Consider the following 25,138-nt stretch of genomic DNA (forward strand, 5'->3'; position numbering starts at 1 on the left):
GGGTCAGCTGTCCTGGCTGTGCCCCCTCCCAGCTTCTTGTGCACCTCCAGCCTTCTCAGTCAGTAGTGCATGGGAAGCTGAAAAGTCCTTGAACTAGTGTAAGCACTCCTTAGCAACAACTAAAACATCGGTGTGTTATCAACATTATTCTCATGCTAAATCCAAAACACAGCACTGTACCAGCTACTAGGAAGGAAATTAACTGTATCCCTGCTGAAACCAGGACAAGCCTAGAAAATAGAAAGCTTCAGAGAGACCTTATTGCAGCCTATCAGTACTTAAAGGGGGCTTATAAAAATGATGGGGGCAAACGTTTTAGAAGGGCCTGTTATGACAGGACAAGGGGGATTGTCTTTAAACTAAAGGGGAGTAGATTTAAACTAGATATAAGGAAGAAATATTCTATGATTCTATGATTCTATGATTCTATGCTGCCCTACTGTCTTGTGAAGAAATTAAAAGATCATTATCTGTCTCTTTATGGGGGTAATAAGGTACTAACTCTCCTGCCATATAACACCTATTCACGTACATGCATCCACACACAACATGCATATGCATGTGCATGCACATGCAAAAGGGAAATAAAACCTCCAGGTTTCAACCACTAAGGAAAATTAAAGAAATATTTCTCTGTGGATGGCACTTCAGGAGGTGTCTTTATAAGCTTTATGGATATGAAGTATATGAACTTGCTATTCTCAGGGTTAGGACAGTGGACCAGATGCTCTGATCCAGTATGATACCACCTGAATTCTAATGCTACCCAGCTTGGGGAAAACCATGCAATACAATCTGAAGTAGCAGCCTTTCATGCAACTGCTCTTGAAGTAGAAGGACAACAATATGGCAAGCAGTCTGTTATAAGCCTTTATAGCTAACAGTCAGAGTTATATGATTGTCACTTAATGAATAAAATAGTGGTTTTCCTTAATTTTTTTAGTTAGCTTATTTCTCAGAAGGTTGTTAAAGTGAAACACTTGGCTATTCAAAAGAATTCATGCATTTCACAATGACATACATTTTTTCTCTTTCTTAAGTTTCAGAACAGGTTAAGATTGAGAGATTTTTAAAATTATTATTTTGTTTATATTGCTTTTGTTATATGTGTGAAATCTCCAATAAAACCATGGCTTTTTTTTTCTCTGGAACATGTAGGATGCTAGTTACAGCTAAAGTGCATGCTTCTACACTTCAGAGTTTATTTGGTTTCAACGATGTATTAGTCGGAAAGGTAACTTTATAAATCACATAAGCACCTTTTCTTCATCATACTTTGGCATCCACATTCTGCTCTGCCATGAAACAATTGTGATAAAAGTGAAAACACTGTTGGTTACCCAAATACTTACCACTTTATAGCTTGCAGATCCAAAAAGCTAGGCAATTCATTTTATGTAATCCAACAGACATGCTGAATGATACTTTATGCACTTGATGTAGTGCAAGATGGACAAGACACCTGAAATGAATCACTTAATGAAAAATGCTCTGCACTAATCCTCTGGGAAGTTCCACAGTTATTCACCTTTTGTGAGTTGTGGTTATTATGCAAATACACATAAGGTAAAAAGAACTATGAATTGTATAACCATCTTTGCAGGCTATACATGTATTAGGTAGTACTTTCCCACAAAAGTGCTCTCATTAAATTCAATGAGACTGTAACTTAATATTCAAACAAACAATGAAAAAGATTTTATCTGCAAGTTACTTTGAAATGACATCTTCTTTTGTCAAAGGCGACAGTCTCCTGAATGGTTCAGTGAACACTGAAAGTTAAGAAAGGTTTAAAAATAATCCTGTACATAAGATCTTCAAATAAAAATGAATTTAAGCCATATGTAAAGTACTACCTGTGCCACTTGCATAATAACCTTTTCATGTATCCATTGACTAGAGCAATTATATATTGGACATTTTCACTCAAGCTTTTTAATACATAAAATAAGTGAGAGTTGTTCTTACTTACCTTTTTACTTGTGTGATATATAGGCAGATAGAAGAACAGACCATTTTTCAGGCTGTACCTTCCTGATGAGTTATTGTGTTTGTTTCATCCAAGGGACAGTATTTCTCAGAGACATTTTGGAATTTCATTATTCTCAGTAACAAAATAAAATGAAAATAAGTAGGGAAAACTTCAAAATACTTATGTAAACAAACTCTACAGTCTTCATTTATTTTTATATTTCTACCAAAAGTGGTGTGGGAATGGCAGATCAGATTCGATGAATAATGTCAATAATGTTCTCATGTTGCACTGGAAAGTTTCACTAACTGAATAGAAGATTGAGAGAATTTTGTGCCATCTCTTCCAAATTTCCTGACTTTTTTTTTTTTCTCTTAATAAAAATTCATCCTTCTGATGTACTGGTAAATAGATTACATTTGTATTCATGCAGTAAATGCTAACAGACAAGATTTCCTGGATTTGCTAGGATTCTAATAGATGTAACAATTTATTTTTCAGTATTGTTTAGCTTGATAAGAGAGAAAATATTACCATAGTGCTGAAAAAAATGATGGGAAAACAGGCTTATCTGATTATTCCTTTTTTTTTCCCCCTTTCATATGTAAATATACAGCAAAGCTTTATTAAAAATGCTTCAGAGGAATTGGCTGTATTTTGCTGACCTTCCCTAGGCTGTGCAGTTTAGTTTGAATGCTTTCAAATTTATGATGGTTTACACATTTCTCAGCTTTGTCATAGGCTATTTTGGAGTAAAAATTCTCCACTTCCATGCAAGACATTCTTAACTTGTGGAATGTGATTACTACAGTACATAGTCTATTACAATATGGATACTGTTATTTAAAACAAGCAAGTGGGGCAGAAGACCAGCTTGGCTGAACAGGGAACTCCTTGTGGAGGTCAACAGGAAAAAGAAATTGTATGATCTATGGAAGTAAGGTCAGGCTTCACAAGAAGATTGCAGGGCTGTGGTTTGCATATGCAGGGAGAAGACATGAGAGGCCAAAGCTCAATTAGAGTTGAAACTGGCCAGTGTTGTGTCAGACATCAAGTTTTTTTAAGTATGCCAATAGCAAGGTCCAAGGAAAAGTTTGGACCAATACTTGCTGAAGATGGTCACCTGACTAATAGGGAGGAAGAAAAAGCACAGGCATTCAATGCATTTTTTGCCTTAGTCTTTAATAATACTGATAGATCTTGGACTGCCCGGTCCTCTGAATTGGAGGACCACAAGTGTGGGAACAGCGACTTTTCATTTGTGGACACTGAAATTGTAAGGGACCAGCTGTATCAGCTGAATGTTCACAAGTCCATGGGTCCCAATAAGATTAATCCAAGAGTACTGAAGGAGCTAGCAGATGTTACAGCAGGACCCTTCTCAATCATCTACCGGAGGTCCTGGGAATCTGGAGGGGTCTCCACTGACTGGAAGCTAGCTAGCGTTATTCCAATTTACAAGAAGGGCATGAGAGAAGACCCAGGAAACTACAGACCCATTAGTCTAACCTCAGTTCCTGGAAAAAATATGGAGGAGATTATACTGGGTGCTATTGAAAGACGTTTAAAGAACAATGCAATCATCAGTCACAGTCAACATGCATTCACAAAAGCAAAGTCCTGTTTGACTAATTTGATATCCTTCTATGATAAGGTCACCCGCCTAGTGGGTGATGGGAAGGTGGTGGATGTAGTTTTTCTGGATTTTAGTAAGGCTTTTGATACTGTCCCTCACAGCAGCCTTAAGTGTTTTTGATACTCCATATCTTATTTTCATTTTCACCAGCCATCCTTCTTCTGCATTCAGCAAGAGGACTGTATATTTGCAGTCCTTTTTGCTTGTAATGTTCTTCATCTTGCAACCTTTGTTACTTAGATGTTTCCTGTGTGCAACTATACACATCGCTGTTTGCCTCTTTTGTGGTCATATTGCTCACATTTGTAAAATCCTTAAGCATTGCACCTGGCTATTCCATCACAGTGTTAACAAAACACTTACTGTTGCTGGTTACACCATTTTAGTATACTTATATTGGGGTGTAATGCAAACTAGTATGAATTATATCCTAATTAATACACTTATGATTTCTGAATGTTTCAGGTCTCTGCTTTGTCTACACAATTCCTAGGGAGGATGGCTGACACCATGCAACTTGCCTGGTATGGTTCTTCTGTGGAAGAGCCTTCATGCTGAAGAAAAAGTATTGAGTACCTTTAGGGTCCCTTTCAGAGACAGAAATCTTTGTTTCTGGTGTATGTGCTTCCTGACTTCCTTGGTCCTGAATTAATTTGTAAGTGGAAATGTTTGCCTGCAGGGCCCTGCTATAGTTTGTCTGGAAAGGGCAAAAACTCTTAGGGGTTCTTAAATGGGGAGTTTTATCTGGAAAAATGTTGGGTGCCAACTCATGGGTGCCTCAAATTAGAAAACTGAACTGAGTAGTTTTTATCATTTTGCCAACCAACATCCATATTGTGATTCAGCTGATCAACCTTGGACTTTACAATGTATGAATTAGTCACCTTAGGCTTCCCTTCTAATGAACAGACAGGAATAAGCATTTAATCCCATTCTAAAGCACATGTTCAAAACAGGGCAGGTACATTGTTCCTTGGAAGTGTTTATTTCTTAATCTTTACAAAAGAAACAATCCAGAATGGTTAACTGAGAAGTAGGCATCCACATTACAGACATCTTAAATTAGATCTGCCTTAGTGAACATGGCAGACACTAAGCAATGCCAATCCTACCTATTCTAAGTCTCTGAATGAACAATAACCAGTCTGTAAGGGTGTTCTATTCCTAAACTAGCCTTTAAAGTGGCCTCTTTTGTCAGGGGCCTACTTTATTTACAGGGCAGATATGAGAACAGAAAGGAGGCAGATTAAACCATGTTTCCAGTGAGAGATCATTAAATGTCTAACCTATGATATAATTGAGGGAATTTTGGGGTTTTTTTTTTTTTTATTGTATTTGTGCTACTAACTTAAACAAAGTTAGTGAGTTATTGGTTCCAGGACAAGTGGAACTGACTTTAAGGCATACTAACATATTTATGTTGCATAGCACTTGGATGTCCTCTGAACCCTGTGCTCTCCTGTGAACCCTGCTTTTGTGTGTTCGCAGTGTCTGAAATAATAGAGAGGTCTTTGTCTCCATCCAACAGTATTTTTATTTTTATATAAAAATATTATAATGTGAAATTGCAGATGTATGTTGTGTGCCATTAAGAACAGTGTGGGGATGTGGATTGCTTCAGGGTACCTTTAAAAATATTTTTGGAGGACTGTATTGAGGGTGTATTTGATACAGTCTTGTCCATACTACCTTTTGGAGAAGGTTTTGGGCTCAACTGTCTCCTAAACCATGCCTAAATATTGGCTCTTGAGAGTTATTCAGAACAGATAGAAACAGAGACAGGGAGTAAGCTTGCAATGATGTAATGTAGATGACCAGAATCCAGTGGAATTTTCCCAGCTCTCTTTTATTTCGTTGTGAGGATCCCTTGAGATAAAGTTTATTAGTTTCAAACCTTGCTTCCCCTTTAGTGTTTCCATGCTACTTACAACTTTTTTGACCAATGCACAATGACCAAGATTCATCACACCTATTTTTGACATTTAACTGAAGTATCTAAATGATGAATATTGTTGCTGATGGCTCCGGATGTTGTAAGACCTTCAGAGAGTGATTCAGCTCATCTTCAGTGTCTGTTCTTCTCCACTGATTCCTAAGAGAGCCTATGGCAGCTATTCTTTTAACTCAGCTGCTTTCAGGTTAGGTAAGATGAATATTGACAATGCTCAGAGAAAACCTGGCTTACTATTACACCTACTCTTCTGTTTTGGGCATTGTTTATCACTCTTCTGTTACCCAGTCTCACTCAATTGGTTTAACCATCTCCAAATTTCAACTGAAGGAGCATATGAAGTTGTTAGCTCTTGGTGATATGTGTGACCTCTAATACAACAGAACACATATCATCTGCATCTTTCATTACAAATGTTGTAGGACATTATGCAAACTGAACGCAAAGGCTCCTTTGCCATTTGGATCACAAAGACGGATCACAAAGCACCTCTGACTTAGTGCTTTACTAAACTGTCTATTATTGGGAGAGAAAATGTCTTGCAAGGGATGACAGCCTGAAGGCCAATGTAGATCTCTGCAGGAGTATCTGAAGACACAAAATATTCTGGAGAATTCCCTAGTCTGTATCTAATTCTGCCTCTGCAAACTTCTCCCTTTTCGAACAATTTACTTAAGAGTTTTAACAAAATAAATAGCAGCGAGTTTTAAAAGCTTATCATTTGAGTTCTTCATCTCTCACTACACTGCTAAGGAAATGTGCTAACTTACAGAAAGAACCTTAAGTGGTCCCTACAGCTTCTCCAGGTATCTCTCAAAGGTAAATAAAAGCAGGTGCAGCAATTTTATTTCAGTTACTTGGTTTTATTGTCATTCTTTGTAAAACAGATACCATACTTTTGGAAGTCAGCTTAGTCTCTTGTAGCTCCTTCTGTGCTTGCTACTGGTGACAGATCATTAAGTGCTTCACATGCTCCCAGCTGCAAAAGAATAAAGTTTAGTGGCAGAAGAATGTGAGATATAGTAAGTGTAATATAACTAACATCCATTTGAGTCTAAAGTAAGTAAGCAAGCAGGCTCTCTAAACTGTTCAGCCTTTCAAATTCTCTTTATTTAAGACAACTCCATCTCATTAGGCTTCTACACAGGTGCCAAACTAGCTACATTACTGGACAGGTATTTTTATCTTTACTTGACATACAGTCTCCAATGATTGTGGAACACTGAATTTAATCAAATACCTAATAAAACCTTGGTCTTTCCCTTGACTTGTAGTCTATGCCTTTGGTCATTACCAAAGGGATTATGGATTCCTATGAGTTTACATTTTGTTTTGTTGTGGGGTTTTTGTGCTTGTTTTTTTTTTTTTAAACTAGAACAGAAATTGTTTATATTTTGTTCATTTTATTTCCAGCAAAGTAGTCTCCTTGTGCAGCAAGCCTAAACAAAATTCAGTTAAATACAGCAGCTCCATTTTGGCAGAATACTAGAGTTTAAACGGTGAAGTAGGTAATCAAATTTCCATCTATTTATGCTGTGTTCAGCTTTAAATGAGGGTTTATACTTTGAGATACTATATTAGAAATGAAGTTAGACATTTGATTACAATAACTTATGGATAGAGTTAAACCTAACTATAAAATTTCACTGACGTTTGTGGGAAAAAAAAATCAAAACAGAAAAACGTTATCAGGCACTCTATGTATCAGTTATGTTAAATTATACTCAAAGCCATGAATCATGAATTAAGAGACATTGAGATACTGCAACTATGTGATTACATTTAGGTAGCACTTAACTTTATGTCCGTCATTAAGATGAGTAGTTGGATTTGTGGTATGATTAAGTTCTTTTTTTCTGAAAATACTTTCTCCAACATGCTGGTACTGCATTAATTTTAGAAAAGTAGTCTTATGCTAAGAGAAGAGTTCATAGTGATGTTCATTACATGCAGATCATGTCATTATTCAACAGCGTTCTTTAAGAAGATTGAGAAATATAATGGTGTTGAGAAGCAGTGGAGAGAGACATATGAAAATTAAAAATTGTTTTTCTCACAGACTACCTAGAGAAGAGTGATTCACAGTGATTCACGGGGGGGTGGGGGTGGGGGCGGGGGCAGGGGAAGAGAAGATTTCTAAAAAGGGAAACCATTTGATCAAATGGTCAATATCATACATTATTTTGGAGATATTCTTAAATGCCCAGCCTCAGATGACTTCAATTTAATACATTTTCAACCAGTTCCTTCAAAGGTAAATTGCCAGGAAAAAGAATTTGGGTACTGTTGATAGAAATGACAATAAGTAAGTGATATTAGTACAATTTACCTCATATTATACAATTACAATGCACATCTTGGTCCTTAACTAGTCCATCATCAGTTACAAAGCATTCATTTACAGTATGGAAACATTATGTTAAAAAAGGTCAAGAACTAGGAAATTGCTTGAAATAATACTATCTGATTTATATAGGTGTAGGGGCAAAGTCTTATGGAATTGGGGTCCTGCAACAAACACATCATCAGTGTCTAATGTAAGCACTGAATTTTCTAGGAAAACCTGAGAAAAAGGGAAAGTCACTTCATACAGATAGATCTCTCAGGTGGCTGCTTTGACTAAATGATATGGATCAAAAGAAATACTGTAAATAAAGATTAGAGTATAAATATTTACTGTACCATAAATGTGAGTCAAGTGACAACAAAATAGAAATAAATATTTCTTGACTTTTGTAACTAATTTACAAATAAGAATTTTGAGTTCATAGCTATTAGAATTGGCAGAATTTTGGTTAGTTACAAAACTACATAACTTTTTGCTCTTGCTGTTTTTTGGTTAGATGAGTTATGTAAAACACCAGAAGAGCACTTCTGATAAGTATTTGAGGTGAAATACAGTCCTTCATATGAGTACATGTGCTTTTTCTACTTGAACACCCAAATGTTCATAGAGGGAAAGCAGAAAAATGTTTTGAACCTGGCCAGAAGATCATGTCTGATTCATATCTATGCATGAATGAGTGTTTGAAGATTTTATTTCTATCTTTTGATTAGCTGCATATAGCCAAAATGATAAAGAAATTCGCAGTTTAATTTAAGAATTATAAAGCTATGGATACCAGCAAAGCTGCAGTTAGCAATACCTGTGAACTATGGAAGGATTTTAAAAGCTAAGTACATGGAATAGATAGAAGGGCATTTTATTCCAAAGGACAGCAGAAATTTAGATGAGACATCAAGTTATCATCCTAAAGAACAGTAGTACTTTTGTCATAACTACTTTTAAAAATAACTCTAGCAAGTATCTTTTATTTAATAGCTCTGCACTATTCATCTTCCCTGCAGTGAGTGAGTGATGACCCTTGCAACTGTAGTAATTAAACTTTTCAGTTGCAATAAGGGCCTCTGACAGTTTCAAAAGGACAATTACAAATTAGAAGTCTGACAGCCCAGCCCTCTGAAAAGAGTGAGTCTATTTCCCCTTGGCTTTTTAACTCTAATTCAATCTTGGCAGGTAGAGTCAGGTGTGAAAAAAAAAGTTTCACATAATAGATCATGGATTTTAGGCTGGTAATATATCTGAATGTGCATTTTCTATTACTCTACTCACAGTTATTACTCTAATTGTGTTATATAAATATAACATTATACCCTACAAGTTCATTAGTTCTCTAGTGGGAGAAGCAGCAACTGAATATTCATTAAGGACCAGGCACTGACGATGCAATAAAAATGAAGTGGAAGGACATGAACAAGACCCATGGGTGGAACACAACTTAATGTGAGATTCTTTTAGTTCTGACCACAGTGTACCACACTGGACTGTTCTCTAGCAACCTGTACTTAAACCATGCCTAATTCAATTGTGTGCAGAGAAGGAAGTAGCTTGCAAAACAATCTAAAAGACTAGTATTTACCAGAACCAGTGGAGATGTCTTAACCTTTTATCCAAGGTGTAGTACAGATGAGATCACAGCTGAACCCATTCACCATTCAGCCTTCTGCTGAGAGGTTGTCAGCTGACCGTTACATATCCATTCAAGACTCTGCTTAAGGTGTATTTTGAATGCCTGAATTAGAACCTCTGTGCTGGGATACAAAATACAAACTTTTTGAGGCATGGCTTGTGTCAAAGAGATCTACATAGAGTCTTACTCTGTTCCCCATAATTCTACCCTAACTCACCATTTTACTCACCATTTGCTAGTTATTTTTATCCTAATTTCTTAAAAAAAATGTGCATTGAGAGAAACAATTAAATGTAACTCTGCCTAAAGCCTCCTATATTAAGTCTACCTTCAACTGCCTTATTAAACTAAGTAACAGTAATACACAATTAAATAATAATTAGATAAATGACTTTTGCTGAGGTGAAATTATAATTAATGAAGTTTAAATTAAAGTATTGACCTTGAGGGATAGTAAACCATGCTAATTGAAAATAGAAGTTAATATATTATACCACAGATTTTCAAAACACTGGAAGCTTTAGGGAGGTATGACTTTCCTCCTTCCCTCAATGACATGGGCTTGGTTCACCATTTTTTTTGCCTTTAGGGGATGGACAAATGCATTCTCATAGATTCAGATGTAACAGTTTAAAAAGTTATTGCTGAAGGTGAATTAATTTAATCCATTTCCTAGTTTGTATTGAAATGGACTGGAAATATTCATACTGTCTTGCATCTGAACTATGAAATTCTACAGATAAAAGACAGCATCGAATAACATACAGTGGCTTCAAAAGCTGTTCTTTCTAGATTTGAGACAGAACAACAATGATTTGCATAACTTTATCCTGGTGACTTTCATGCTCTTACCAAGGTCAACACATATTGACTATCATGACCCACATCAAAACTGCTAATTAATTAAAAGACTAGGAATTTAAAAATGTATCATATCCCAAAATTAATTGCATGTATGTTCAGATGAGTTTCTCCCTCCTAGGTCTGTAAAGTGTGCAAAAGAAACATGGCCAGCAAGTCGAGGGACGTATTTCTCCCCCTCTACTTTGCTCTCGTGAAACCCCACCTGGAGTACTGTGTTCAACTCTGGGGCACCCAGCGTAAGAAAGATATGGACCTGTTGGAATGGGACCAGAAGAGGGTCACGAATCAGGGGTCCACAATCAGGGGTCTGGAACACCTTTCCTATGAGGACAGGCTGAGAGAGTTGGGATTGTTTACCCTAGAGAAGAGAAGGCGCCAGGGAAACCTTACAGCAGCCTTCCAGTACTTAAAGGGGCCCTACAGGAAAGATAGAAAGAGACTCTTTATCAGGGAGTGTAGTGATAGGACAAGGGGTAATGGTTTTAAGCTGAAAGAGGGTAGATTTAGATTAGATATTAAGAAGAAATTCTTTACTGTGAGGGTGGTGAGACACTGGAATAGGTTGCCCAGAGAAGCTGTGGATGCTCTATCCCTGGAAGTGCTCAAGGCCAGGTTGCATGAGGCTTTGAGCAACCTGATCTAGTGAAAGATGTCCCTGCTCATTTCAGGGGGTTTGGAACTAGATGATCTTTAAGGTCCCTTGCACCCAAACAATTCTATGATTCTATGATCTTATGATTAAGGATCTTATTCAAGGTTTTAATACTACGCTATAGCAGTACTTTAATTTATTTATGGCAGAGGGTTGTCTAGTAAGCAGTTTTAGGTTTTGTTTTGTGGGAAATATTATTCATCTTTTTTGCATTTCTGCCTGAGGTTAAGGTAAGCGATAGGTTCAGTGACTGATTGGTGAGAATATTATTCTGGGAGAATAAACACCAGTATGAGAGATGTTTTTATTTTTCCTCTTAGCTATATTTTTTTTAAATTGCATCCTCAAGTGACACTAAAAAGCTTCCTCTCATTTAAAATAACATTAATCCTACTACAGAAAAGCAGTCATATGGATATTTGGGATGAAAATCCATGGAGTGCTTGTAATACAAGTACATATTTACTTATTATTAAAGAGTTTTTCGGGAGCATGCATCAGGTGATACCACCCCACAGCCCACCTTGAAAAGTAGTTTGTTCTGCCAATAGTCCCACTGATTTCAAATAAACTCAATAATCAGTATTCTTTTTGAAGAATAGAATATAGTTCATTTTCCCCGTTGTTGTACAACAACATACATCTACTGGATTTAGTAGAATTGCACTGATTCAGGCCAGCTGAAGATCTGGCACATAAATCATGCAAAAATGCTATTCCACTACACTGGGAAATCAGTAGGGCTGTTTGGAAAGTAAAGATCATCTGGAAATTCTGGAACTGTTCCTATAAAGCTTAAGCATAATAATTATTGTTGATGGTATATTGCTTCTCTATTTCCAACAGTGAATAAGGATGGCAGAATAATGTGTAAGAATAACTGTTTTGGGATAAACTTCCCTATGAATAAAACACCTTCCCTCAATTCTGATGAAGGCTTTTTGCCAATGCTTTACTAACGGTAAGTGCTGATGGAGGGAGACAAAAATAGCCTTCTGCAAGATATATTGAGAGGCCAGTCTGACAGAATAAATCTCATTTGTGTCCCAGCCTCACACTCACATTTCTAAGCCTTTATATTCTTGGCAGTATGGGTCCTGGGTCCTGAACACTGTTCCTCTTTCTACTTGCATTTATAATGCAACCAGAAAGGCATCTTGGTAGAACAGTCACCTTCACTTTGACTTATAAAAAGGAAATTGTTTAGACTGCAAGGATAGTTAGTTGGAATGTGTCTTGAAGCAATATTTCAGCACTGCATCTTGTGCTTAAGTGCTTCCATCTTTCAAATAAAGCATCTACTCCTATTCAGATAAAGAACAAGAGATCATCCTTCTCTTTATATTGTCTTTGTCCTACTTCAGTTTTAATTCTGATCTTCTCAGAAAGACAGGACAGGGAAACTTGTTACTGAAATCTAGGGCACAGTTTTTCAGTCTCTGTTGAAATGTAAGATCTAAATGTTGATTCAGAAGGGGCTGTGGAGCTTAGCAAACATTTTGTTTCCAGAGACAGAATGAAATAGAACAGATTTTATCTAGAAAAAAAATGTATACTTAAGTTAAAACAATGTTGAAGCCACTTTAAATTCTGATTTTAAGGCAAACTAGCCCTTGCTTTTACTTCATGGATAAATTTCTGGTCAGCACCCAATTGCTGAAATGCTTGTTATTGGGTAATTAAAATAACAGCATAATGATTTTAGTTCCTTTTATTTAGAAAAACAGGTTACATAAGTTAACCATACATTTCAAGGTCTGAAGTAAAGATTTTTTTTCAACTGTACGTTTTGATGAGACGCTATGAACACGTATTTATTTTCCATGTACTGACTTTATTAAAGAAGTATTTTAGCACTGTTCTAAGCATCAGTTTTATGAAAGATTATAAATATAAACACATATATGCATACACATACATGTGTGTGTTTGACTGTTTTGAAGAAAAGAATCTGTTACTTCTCCTTGGAGTGCCATGACTAACTGCATTTGAACCAGAGCAATTTCAGTGTGAATACTCCAGGGCATATTCGCTTTGGCTCAGTTCTGCAGAGAGCTGTGCGAAGTGCTGAGCATCTACAACATTCACTACCTTCACTGGCTTTCACCAAGAGCCATCAAGTACCTGCTAGGATTCACTCCTGTGCTCAAGGACATTTAGAGGACTATGTAAATGCCAAATGAATGACTGAGTCGTGTTATATGCATTAGCATCAGCTGTAAAACAAGACATTCAGATAATCATGTCAAAAAAACCCCAACCCTCTATCGTCTGTCACACATGCAAAGTAAGAGAGAATTTTTAGTCTCACCTGGTTTTATGGACTGAAGTTCCTCATAATTAGAAACTCTGTATTAATCTATATTAATATATTCACACTGGATTACTGTGATTAGTGTTTATATATATATATAACACAAATATGGAAACACATCCCATGTGCAAAAATAGACAGTGATATGAAAAGTGTAGAAGCTGCAGTTCTGCACAAATGACTCTGATCACTTAATGACTCATAATGGCTCACTGCGAATCTGAGGCATAAAGTAATGAAGTACAGCTTGTTGACAGCCACCCACACGTGACAGCCTGTACAGTAATCCAGCAATGTACACTAATACAGCAATGATATTATGTTATAAGATGTTAAAAACTTTTGACTGAGTCAAAGTGAAGTTTAGACATATGACAGAAAATCCAGCTTGCAGGTGCCTCTTCCCTTATGAGATCCATCTCAGTTAACAATTGAAAATGGGCATTCTGTTTCTTCTGGAAATGGACGCGTGGTTTGGTGCCTACTGGGCAATTGCCCGCATCGGAAAATTTGCATGTTATTTGCTACAGCTCAGTACACATTTCCATCTCCAGTTTCAGGCAAAACCCTTAAGGCAAGTTTCCATGCAGTGAGTGACTTCAAAGCCCTGAGTGAATGGAAATGGTCCTATAAAAGGATGGTCCCATGTCTTCCATATGTTCTCTGGTTTTGCGTATAAACAAGATGCCTATTTTGCAGTCCTATCTAACTTTGGGCAAGTGATAAAATAAGGAGAATGTGCTCTTACGACACACAGTGAGATACAATGTTTTCCTTTCCTATCTCAGTAACAGCAGGCAAGTACTTCTGGTACAAAGAACATCATCCTTTAAATTTGTACTTTTAGGGAACTGTTTTTGAATATTCTTGTAAATAAAATGCAAGCAGTATAATTTTGTAGGAGCAATTACTGTTCAAGTATCCTTATATATAAAGCTGTTTATTTAGAAAGATTCAACTCAGTATTTGGGATTTTTAAGTAACTCTCCCCTCCTCAATTTGCTTAGCACTCATAGGCAATTCTGGGTATTCAAAAATGTAGACAGAAATGGAAGGGGAAAGAAAAAAAGAACATGCTTTCAAAAGCATTCTTTCCTGGAGCTTCCATTACATCCCAATATTCTTCCAGCAGTTCCCATCCCAGACTGTTAACCTCATGTTCAGATCAAGGACATACTTAATCTCATGTCTCTTTTTATGCATGTAACTTTCCTTATTGGATCTGAACATTCCCACCCACATCCTCAGTTGTTCTAAAAATGTGTATTGAATAAATCGTGACTCCAAAGGCAAAAGCCTTTAGTCTTGGGTTTTGATTTGTTCTTTATAAAAGTAGAGAATTTCAACTAGACTGAAATCCAGATGTAACCATTAAATACATGTGTTTTGAAGGTGTTTGGAACTGGGGTTTAGTTCTGAATTGTTCCTAACATTTTTCAGAAACAACTTGTCTGATTGATAGAAAAATGAGAACTGAAAACTGTACATAGAATGACTATACTTAAATGACATCCACATAAGTATTAGGATATAATAAAAGCTGGTGATTCTGTAAGAAATGTATTGTTCTTGCATGCACTGGGAAAGGTTACTTTTTAGGATAGAAGTATACCACTACTCAGAGAAAGGAACATCATTTTTTAACAGAATGTTCTGTCCTTTTGTCCTGTACATGACTGAATAATAATGCAGAGAGTATAAGGACGAAATGTTTCGGATTATTAAAATCTCCTTTCCACTGAACAAAAATGTGATTGGATGTCTAGTGAATTGGACTGTGAAGAAGTACATAATGATGGTTAGAGATTAAAAATCACCTGTGTGGACTCTGTTCAAGTGATCTCATAGTCATTTAAATATGAAGTATGAAGCAGTGAGTTCTAATTGACATGGATTTTAATAGGAACTTTGTGTTAGCAGGTGGCTGAAATTTCATCCATAACCAACAGTGCAATTTGATAGGCACAAAATGGAGTCAGAACAAGCTGTACCTAGAGTTCAAAATTATATATTCCAGTTCTGTAGCAAGAAAACCAGAGGAACTACTATTTTTTTTCTTTTTTTTTTTTTTTAATAAGAAAACTTTTGGCATTAGACAGCATTGCATTAACTGCAATTCTGGTTCTGTGTTGCTCTTGAATATATGTTGCTACTGTATTGTGACTTGAAGAAGCTGCAGGCAATATTTTATGAAGTGAATGAAATGAAACAGCACACATGCATGTTCATTTGCACATGAACCCAGAACAGCAAATCTACTTGCTAAAATACTTAATATAATTGTAGAACAATGCTCACAGTATAGTTACTTCTCTCCTTTGCGTGCAGCATTTTAGTTTATAGATTGATAGTACTTGTTTGTTTATTTAATAAATTGTCATTAAATTAAAAAAAAAACAAACCCAAAATAAACCCAAACCATATTGAAATTCTTTCATAAAAGGTACTAGATTATCTGCAGAAGACAGTGACATGCTGTGGCTTTTCTGCAATGATACAATATCATAATGCATTATTCTTTTGCAATAGGCATCACCATAACTGTACAAGTGATTTTCCTCCTGTAGAGCCATTTAAAAATATATACACCTGGATGCTTCTGTTTGCTCAGGACTATGGACAGATGAATTTCCAGTCCTGCCTGACAGAAGTCTGCTTCTTCCACTGGAGAAAGCCCAAACATTTTCCATACCACTTTCACAGCACGAGAAGGTAATAATTGATATATTATGCATTTGCTACATAATAAATACCCTGACAACTCTGGGATGACAGTGCTGGTTTTGAGTCTCTCGTCATGTCTCTCTTTCTCCCATCTGGAAAACAATCTCTACATTCTTCTATCTTAACATTATTTTCTTTTTCTGCTCCATTTAGATAGCAACAGGACATGCACTGACAGAAAACTTCCACTAAACACGTATACATACAGAGGTGTGAGGGAGACAAAATGTTGATGGATCATTACTTTTGTCATCTATCAGTTGCCCATGCAAATACAGCTTTTATATGCAAAGGATTGCTTTAAGCTCTCTTGGCCAAATGCAAACTGATTTTCACGGGTCACCAAATGTCGCTGCCAAATTTCCGATTTCTAGCAGTTACCACACAGCTCAGATGCTACAACACTTAAAAGGTAGGATGCAATCATTATGTTAAATTGCCAGTAATGTATCTTATTTACATTCTACAGTTTAATAAATAGTTGTGGTGGGTTGACCCTGGCTGGATGCCAGGTGACCACCAAGCAGCTCTATCACTCCCCCTCCTCAGCTAGACAGGGGAGAGAAAATATAACAAAAAGGCTTGTGGGTCGAGATAAGGACAGGGAGATCACTCAGCAATTACCGTCACAGACAAAAAAGACTCGACTTGGGAAAAATAGTTTAATTTACTACCAATCAAATTAGAGTAGGATAATGAAAAAAAAAACCCTATATCTTAAAATACTTTCCCCCCACCCTTCCCTTCTTCCTGGGCTCAACTTTGCTCCCAATTTTCTCTACCTCCTTCCCCTGAGCGGCACAGGAAGATGGGGAATGGGGGTTGTGGTCAGTTCATCACACATTGTCTCTGCCGCTCCTTCCTCCTCAGGGGGAGGACTCCTCACTCCTTCCCCTGCTCCAGCGTGGGGTACCTCCCACGGGATACAGTCCTCCATGAACTCCTCCAACATGAGTCCTTCCAACGGGCTACAGTTCTTCATGAACTGCTCCAGCGTGGGTCCCTTCCACAGGGTCACAAGTCCTGACAGCAAACCTGCTCCAGTATGGGCTCCTGTCTCCATGGGGCCACAGGTCCTGCCAGGATCCTGCTCCAGAGTGGACTTCCCATGGGGTCACAGCCTCCTTCGGGTGCACCCACCCGCATCCAACAGTGGATATCTGCTCCACCATTAACCTCCATGGGCTGCAGGGGGACAGCCTGTCTCACCATGGTCTTCACCACTGGCTGCAGGGACATCTGTGCTCTGGTGCCTGAAGCACCTCCTCCCCCTCCTTCTTCACTGACCTTGGTGTCTGCAGAGTTGTTTCTCTCACATATTCTCACTCCTTTCTACCGCTGCTGTTGCGCAGCAGGTTTTTTTCCCCTTCTTTACTACGTTATCACAGAGGTGCTACCACCATCACTGATCAGCTTGGCCTTGGCCAGCAGCGGGTCTGTCTTGGAGCCAGTTAGCATTGGCTCCATCAGACATAGAGGAAGCTTCTAGCAGCTTCTCACAGAAGCCACCCCATAGCCCCCTCGCTACCAAAACCTTGCCACACAAATGCAATACAATAGTTGAACCATTTTTATTCAAACATCTCAAGGACATCAGTTGTGCCTGGTTAGATGACAAATTCAACACAAATCCCTCTGAAAAAGACTTCAAATTTCTCAGCTCTTAAAGTGACCATTTAAACAGAAAGCTATTTGCACTGTTAAATGTGGGTAGAATTCTGGACTGCATATGCAAAAGGGGTTTTATTATTATTTCTGACTTGCGCAAATAGGAGCTGCCTGTTTGCACAGCACAGAGCAGCCAGGCAGCAAATGTGGCTTGTATCAGCTGTAAGAAGCAGCTAATTACCTATATCAGCACCACAGCTGTAGCTCCTTGCTAAGGACAAGAAATGATGTACCTCCCTTTATACAGGAGTTCATTCAGTACTATTTCATGCATAATTACATTCCTCTATGATTACCAAAATGCCTGGGGAAAACAAAACAAAACAAAAAAACAACAGGCAAAACAATTATTTTCTTGAAATTATCTGAATAAGTACCAAACATTGCTGTCTGTGCAGTAGAAACATAATCAAAGGCCAAAAAATATTCAAGTCCAGATAGTCAGTAACAAGCCATGCAAGTATTTGTCGCTTCCAGAAATTGCAATTACTTTTAAGTAATAATGCATTTTTTCAGGAAATACATCTTAAATAAATACATCTTGCATGTATTTAAAAGCATCCACCTTCACCAAAACTGACTCAGATATTTTTTCCTTTTCCACTCTTAAGTGCCACATTGTGATTCCACTACCTTTACTTTTCTTATTTCATACTGTACCCATTAAAATAAAGATTGTCAGAAATTCTCAGTTACCGAGAAGTCCTTCACCTTTCATAACATTCAATCCTTAAAGATTTATTCTACTCAAAAGTTTTCATTTTATATAAAGAGGTGGAATTTTGTTTTAGATGTTCCAAACCATGTTTTGATGTTTTCCAGCTCTTCACTCACATGCTCTCCAAGGGCTGCCTGAAACATAAATGCACTAGTAGTGAGGAAGGACTTGATGCAACATGAACAGGAAATTCCCTAGTCATCTTGCCTGGTCTGTGACACGGAGTACTAAAGAATCATTTGCATTGACCTTGCTGGAACTATTTCAGAGTTATGGTAAAACCACATTAAATGTTAAGATGTTATACAAAGCAACCACAGGCTAGACAATTAAGCAAAGATAAATGGTGATTACAGGATAAATGGTGATTACAGGCTATCCGCCCTTGGAAGAGAGACCCATAGACATTTTGCCTAATTATTTTTTTCAAAGATAAATAAGATTAATACTGGATGTCTAGCATAGATCAGAGGATGAACCTGTTTTATTTCTGTCTGGTTTCTTTCCCAAATGGTAGGCACAATAAGAAAGAGGTATTTGTTTGCTAAAATATTTCAGTTGTGCTGAAGACATTTACTCTGAATATCGGCAGCAAAAGAAGAATGAAAATTTACATAGAAATGGGACATATTATTTTATTCAGTAGTCACTGAGGAGAATATATTAAGTACTTTGCATCTTTTCTTAAAAACAATATTCTGCTTCATATTTTATTTGGTTTGTGACTGCTGTTAAATGGAGGCTAGAGTACTATTCAGTGAATTCTGAAACAAATACTTGGATTTGAGATTTGATCTACTGAGTGGTTCTCTCACCACCAATTACTACATCCATCCGCTGACTAGTTCTCTATTATCTCCAATGGAGAGCAAATGACTGGCTCCACAAGACACCTAGACTGCAGATATCTAAGTGTGTGTTTGGAGCTGACTCCCATTTCTGAATTACACATGCAAAAATCTTAATGTACAGCTGGCTCAGCATCGCTGGTCCAGAAGCAGTGATATTTTCTGTGATTTATTTTTATGTTGGTAAAGCTGATTTCTTAATCTTTATACAGGTGAATAATCCTTAATCTTCAGTATACATTGCTATTGAAGGTGATGGTTAACACACAAAATGAAGATTATTGGCATGCATAAGAGTTTGAGCATCAGGCTTTATTTGCAAATTTTGATGAATCTGAGCTGTGGCAGAAATGAATGAATTCCTCGTAATCCTGAATACTCCCCTTTATACATCTTAGTTTGCCTTCAGGAAGTCCATTGATCTTTCTTCCTGGACTACAATAGACTCTGATCTTTACTTTATTCTGTCATTTTCCCATGTAAACCCAAAGAGGTCACTGGAAATACTGGAAACTGTGATAAAAGCAGGATGAAGACACACAAGATAGTGTAAGGATAAAAATAAATCAAGTTTTCCTATTGTAATGCTCAGAATGCTTATACTATATTTATGAAAAAGGTAGAGAAATACTTCAGATTTATGATGCTAAACATAAGCAACAGATGAAACTACAACTTCATGCAGTACAAACAGACATTGCAACTGCTGTAAACAGCTCTTTCTGTACTTCTTTTAAAGAAGTAGGTTGATTGTGACACATCATTTTATATAATGGCAACAACCATCAATGACATCATAATGATGTCTTGAAAGAGATACTATCATCTCCCTCCAGTCTTCTGTACACTAGGCTACTAATAAAAATAATTGCTTAATTTTATTGTTCATACATTAACAATTAACCATTATTTGAACCTGAAGGAAAGACTTTGTGATATGAACATCTTTGTCTGATGTGAACTATTGTTTTAGTGTTTGTGCATGATTTCTTTCTGCCTGTTTACCTTTCTGGAGATCTTTGAAATTGCTTTGTGAAACAAACATTAAATGTTATGGATTTCATTACATGTAATACTGCTGGTTGAATAGCAATTTTGCTTCTCCTCTCCAAAATCTGTGAAGTTCCATTAAAGTGGGGAAGACATGCTGGTTTCACGGATGACTGCTATCAGCTTAGTTTTGTCCCGTCACTTAGTTAAATTTTTAATTGTTTCACTTTTCTAATGTGAAGCTACAGTAGTGTCAGGTTGAGTATTTTATCACTGGGTAACAGTTTCTTCTTCACTTTCTCATGACACAACAGGGTAAGACAGGCCTGTACAAAGCCTAGTGAATACACCATTAATTTTGAAGAGCCCTACATCAAGGTTCGAAACAAAAGATATGATGATAGTCTTTTGTTAATTGTTCTATGAGGAACTTAGAATCTACCTATCAGGAAGAAAAAATCCACAGTCAAACAAAACCACCACTATTACTACATAGTTTTATTGTAAGTAAATTATTATTATCATTATGGTATGTAAATTATTATTGTCATTATTGTGATCTATAACTGAAAAAAAATCATTCTGTAGAATAGTTGAAATACACTCAATATAAATGCAGACATCCCAGTTCTACTAGCTTCATCTATGCTGCTGAATAGATAGCCAGGGACCAGCCTCTTGCTCCCAAGATTAGTGCTGCAGAATAGCCCATGCCTGTATTTTTCCAGGGAGACACCCAACAGCAGAGTGGCTGCATCTGCACTGCACAGAACTTGGCTTTAGGTCCCCTCTTGCCCCAGGACCTAATTACTGTTTTGCTTACATGAGTATAATGGGACTTTTTCCCAGTAAAAAAAAATGTGAGGAATGTGCTTTAATTAAGTGAAATAGTGTTTTTACATCATTAAATACAAGGTATGGGTAGTGTGTTCTGTGGTATGATGTGAGAGCATTATGGGGATGTTGCAGGGTGCACAGTTTGCTGAGATAAAGGTGTAGGATTATCTACAGCAGGCACAAGTCAGTATGATGTAGTCTTCCAGTTTCCCTTTTGGGAGTAGCCTCTGGTGTGAACTATCCAGCAGAATTGCATCCAGGTCTGTCTTAGAGAGAAATAGAAGTTTCCCTAACAAGAGAGATTGTGAGTAAATTAAAAATTAGGCAGTGTGGATAATCAAGAGACAAAGACCCAGGGGACCTAATTTTCTTCACAGTCTGTACAGCAATGTTGTCTGTCTTAAAGCTGAAAGGTTTGTACTGCAACTCTTAATGGGGCTAACAGTTGGATAGGGCTAGGGTGCTACAGTTTAGGGAAATGCAACCAAAGAAAAAAAGATGTTAACTGTTTTCATATACATTGTAAGTTTTCAACCAAATAAAATAATAATAAACTGGCTGGCAATAAATACTGGGTTTAGATTAAAAAAAAAAAGTAAAGTATTTGATAGAATAATAAAGTATTGAATTAAATTGGCTACATGTATATTGTTGTAATAACATGATTCAGGGAGTGGTCTCTGTTTCCCTTCTAGTAGACCCACAGAGGCCCATGTATTTATTTCTCTTCTCTAACATTCATTAGTAGTCTAGATTTGTCCACATAACACACTGCTTAGAGTGCAATTTGTCTCAGTACCACTGAGGTGTTTGTACGTACTCGTCCACAGGTCCATCAGGCGCACTGCACACATCATACTTGTTTGCTCTTGCTCATTGTATGACTATGGAAGATTTCACCAAGGTACTTAATATTTTGGGGGAGGGAGGGGTTAATTTTATGTAGTGATTGAGGAGGTATTGAAATCCCTCAGTGGGAAACTGTCCTACAATGTCCTTTTAGGTGGATAGGAAGAATCACGTAGTTTTTACTTCATCCCTTCTCCCTAGACTCAGTTTGGAGTAGCTCAAAGCACATTACAACAGATGCTTTGCTCTCTTAGCCCTCTGGAGCCTTCTTTGAGCTGAAACATTTTGCAATACTTAAAGTGTTGCGGTTTTTTTAAGTGACATTCTTCCTAAAGTGGCCAAGACAATCTTCTTATTTTGGTTGTCTCATATACAACATTTATGTTTCTAAAACATGATATTAAAGTGCCAGCATACAAGCAAAAAAAAAAAAAAAGAGGCATATCCTGAGAGTATTTGTGCTGTTGGAGCGCCAGCATGGCCTGAAAGAGGAAGACTTAGCATGATTCAGTGTACACTGGTTATTGGAGAGGTTTCTGTAGTGAACTAACTTGTGTACTGTAGTCATACAGGCTTTGCTAGGGAGAACCCTAGTTGTCTCTCCTCCTAAGGGAACTGCATTCCATAAGGGGTCTCAGAAATGCTCTGAGATTGCAGAGAAGATTAATTGAGGATCAGTACACTGGAGCAAACCTGGGACTATTTCTAAATGACACGTTGCCTACATAGCTGCTGAATTTACATAACTGGAGGTTTTTAAATACATCTTTAGTAAATACCTGTCAAGAATGGTTTTATTAGAGTTGAACCTGACATAAAATTGCTGACCTCCTGTAATCCTATCCTGCCCTGTTTTTATGATCCTATGATTAAATGTATAAAGAACCTCAGGAGCAAGAAGCTTAAATTTGGATGGCAGCAGGTTTTTTATACCCAAATAGCCTCAAGAGTAAAGTAGCAGACCACTTTCAAGGCTCACCCAACATTCCAGTATATGTAGCCTTGTGCAAAATCAAGCTTTAAGTGTACGATTTAATGTTTCTGGTAAAACTTAGGTTTGTCAAGTACTTCAGCATTTGCAGGAGGCAAAACAATGACATTACTTTGGCCATCGACTCTTAAATTCTGCTTAATTTGCACTTCAAACATAAAAGCTTGTTAACAATTTTGCCCCAGCTGTATGGTGATTGAATGTTTTTGGGGAATATCCAGAGGCAGAACTTTAAGTATTCTAGCATAATTTGTTTTAAGAAGGATTATGAGATGTGTTAATCAAGCTGGAAATATACTCTCATTGCATTAAACATTTCTCTTTTATCAGAACACTTGTACAAAATTTTTTGAGGTAATATATAACAAGTGGACTTAAGTTACTAAATTAAATAGCTTGCTGAGTGTTCAGCCTGTTATAAATTTGTTTCAACTTGAAATATGAGGTCATAATATAGAACTTTAAAGTCACAAATGAGTGCTTTTAGATTTAAGTTGGACCATCTTTAACAACAAATTTATCTTGATTCAAATATTTTCCATTACATCTAGTGCTCTGAGTAAACAATACGTAACATTTATAAATCTGAAAAACAACGTAAGCTGCAGATAGTATACTTGAACGTGCAAACAATTTTGTTATGTCTGAACATATTCTTATGAAGTAAAAACTTAATGATCATGCTAAGTAAGGCTGAAAAAAAACTTCCATGGAAAATATCAGAAAGATAGGCTGATAGGAATCTTCTTCCTTTCTCCTAAACTGAAGAAGTATGAAAACATAGTCAGAAACACTGACTATGTTTGTGGCATATGGATATTAACTGACAACTCTCAACCTAAATCCTGACATGTCTTCAGCACCTGCAGCTCTCTGACTTGTTTGAGACAAATGACATGCCTGTTGGAGGAATTTAAAATACTAGATTGTTAGAGGAATTCTGTCATTGCAAGGTTTGTGTTTTTACAAAGTGCTTCCCTTTTACTGAAAGAACACTTTTGTGGAGTCTTCTGTTATGAGACAATTTTTAATCAAGCTACTGAATTAAATAATTTGCTTAGCATTTATGGTCTGGTAAAGTCATACCAGCATGTAGTATAGAATCATCATCACTATTACCTTGGGCTGCCTGGGAAGTTGCAGCTCTCAGGTGTCGATTCACTCGATACCTTATACTTCCAGCATATGATTGCCTTGTGCAGAAGTTCCTTCTCCTCCTCTTAGATTGTGACATGCTATCAGTATGTTTAAGTTTCAAACTGGAAAGAAAAGCAATCATCTTGAGCACTGAAAACCAGTTAACCCTTATCCTAGCCTATAGATTCTGTTTTATCTTCTTCTGACCCCACTAATATTCAATGTTTTCTTTCTGCAGGAGTATAATATGCAGGAGTATAATTTCAAAGATAGAGTGAATTCATTTGCAAACATCCTTGCAGGTAGGATGATTTTCTAGCAGGTGATACCGGAGGGTTAGCATTCAGGGCTACCATGACATGCATTTGCTCCCACTTCAGAAGCCCATCTCCAGTGCTGTGTATTGCTTAGCTTCCTTTAATTAGAGGGACCCTGAAACATTAGTTACCAATATTCTTTCAGATATTTCACGCTTCAATTATTATTATTATTTATTTTCAGTAGAGTTTATTCCACAGGGCTGCTACAAAAAACAGGAAAAATAGACTTCCAATGATAACTGCAATGACTGGCATATAGCCAGGATAAATGGCAGCTTTTGAATTTCAATATAATTTCATATGCATCTTCACTGACAAGGCTAAACTACTAATTAAGCAATAATCCCACAGCACTGTCAGGTGTACAAGGGAGTAAGAACTTCCTGGGCTCAACTTTATGTAAGCAGGTATGCTTATTCTTAAATTATGCAATGTCTCTATTGAGGTTATCACAAATCCATTACAGGTTTTAATAAAGAATGTAGTGAGCTAGACAGGAAAGGTTCCTTTAGGGCCTTGTCCTGAAGATCTTGCTCACATTAAACTCCAATTTGAAATGAAAATTCCAGAACTTCTTCCTGAATGCCACTTTCCACTATTATTGTCTATGTGTTTTGCTATTCTTTCCCCTATATTCTTACAGAAATCAGGCACATTGTGGGTCAAAAAGGCAAGTGAGAAGATTTTTAAAGGAAT

The 25,138-nt window shown here is 37.0% G+C and overlaps 1 protein-coding gene across 1 annotated transcript in view; it reads left to right on the forward strand.

The window, feature by feature from the left end:
* Positions 1-3,287: 3,287 nt before the first annotated feature.
* WWOX (WW domain containing oxidoreductase) overlaps positions 3,288-25,138 on the forward strand; it is a 544,726-nt gene continuing 522,875 nt past the window's right edge. Inside the window, exon 1 of the mRNA XM_009332322.1 lies at positions 3,288-3,653. Coding sequence (XP_009330597.1) covers positions 3,288-3,653 — 366 coding nt within the window. The remainder of the gene's footprint in view (positions 3,654-25,138) is intronic.

Source organism: Pygoscelis adeliae, unplaced genomic scaffold (assembly GCF_000699105.1).
Source record: "Pygoscelis adeliae isolate BGI_AS28 unplaced genomic scaffold, ASM69910v1 Scaffold18, whole genome shotgun sequence".
Lineage (NCBI taxonomy): Eukaryota > Metazoa > Chordata > Aves > Sphenisciformes > Spheniscidae > Pygoscelis > Pygoscelis adeliae.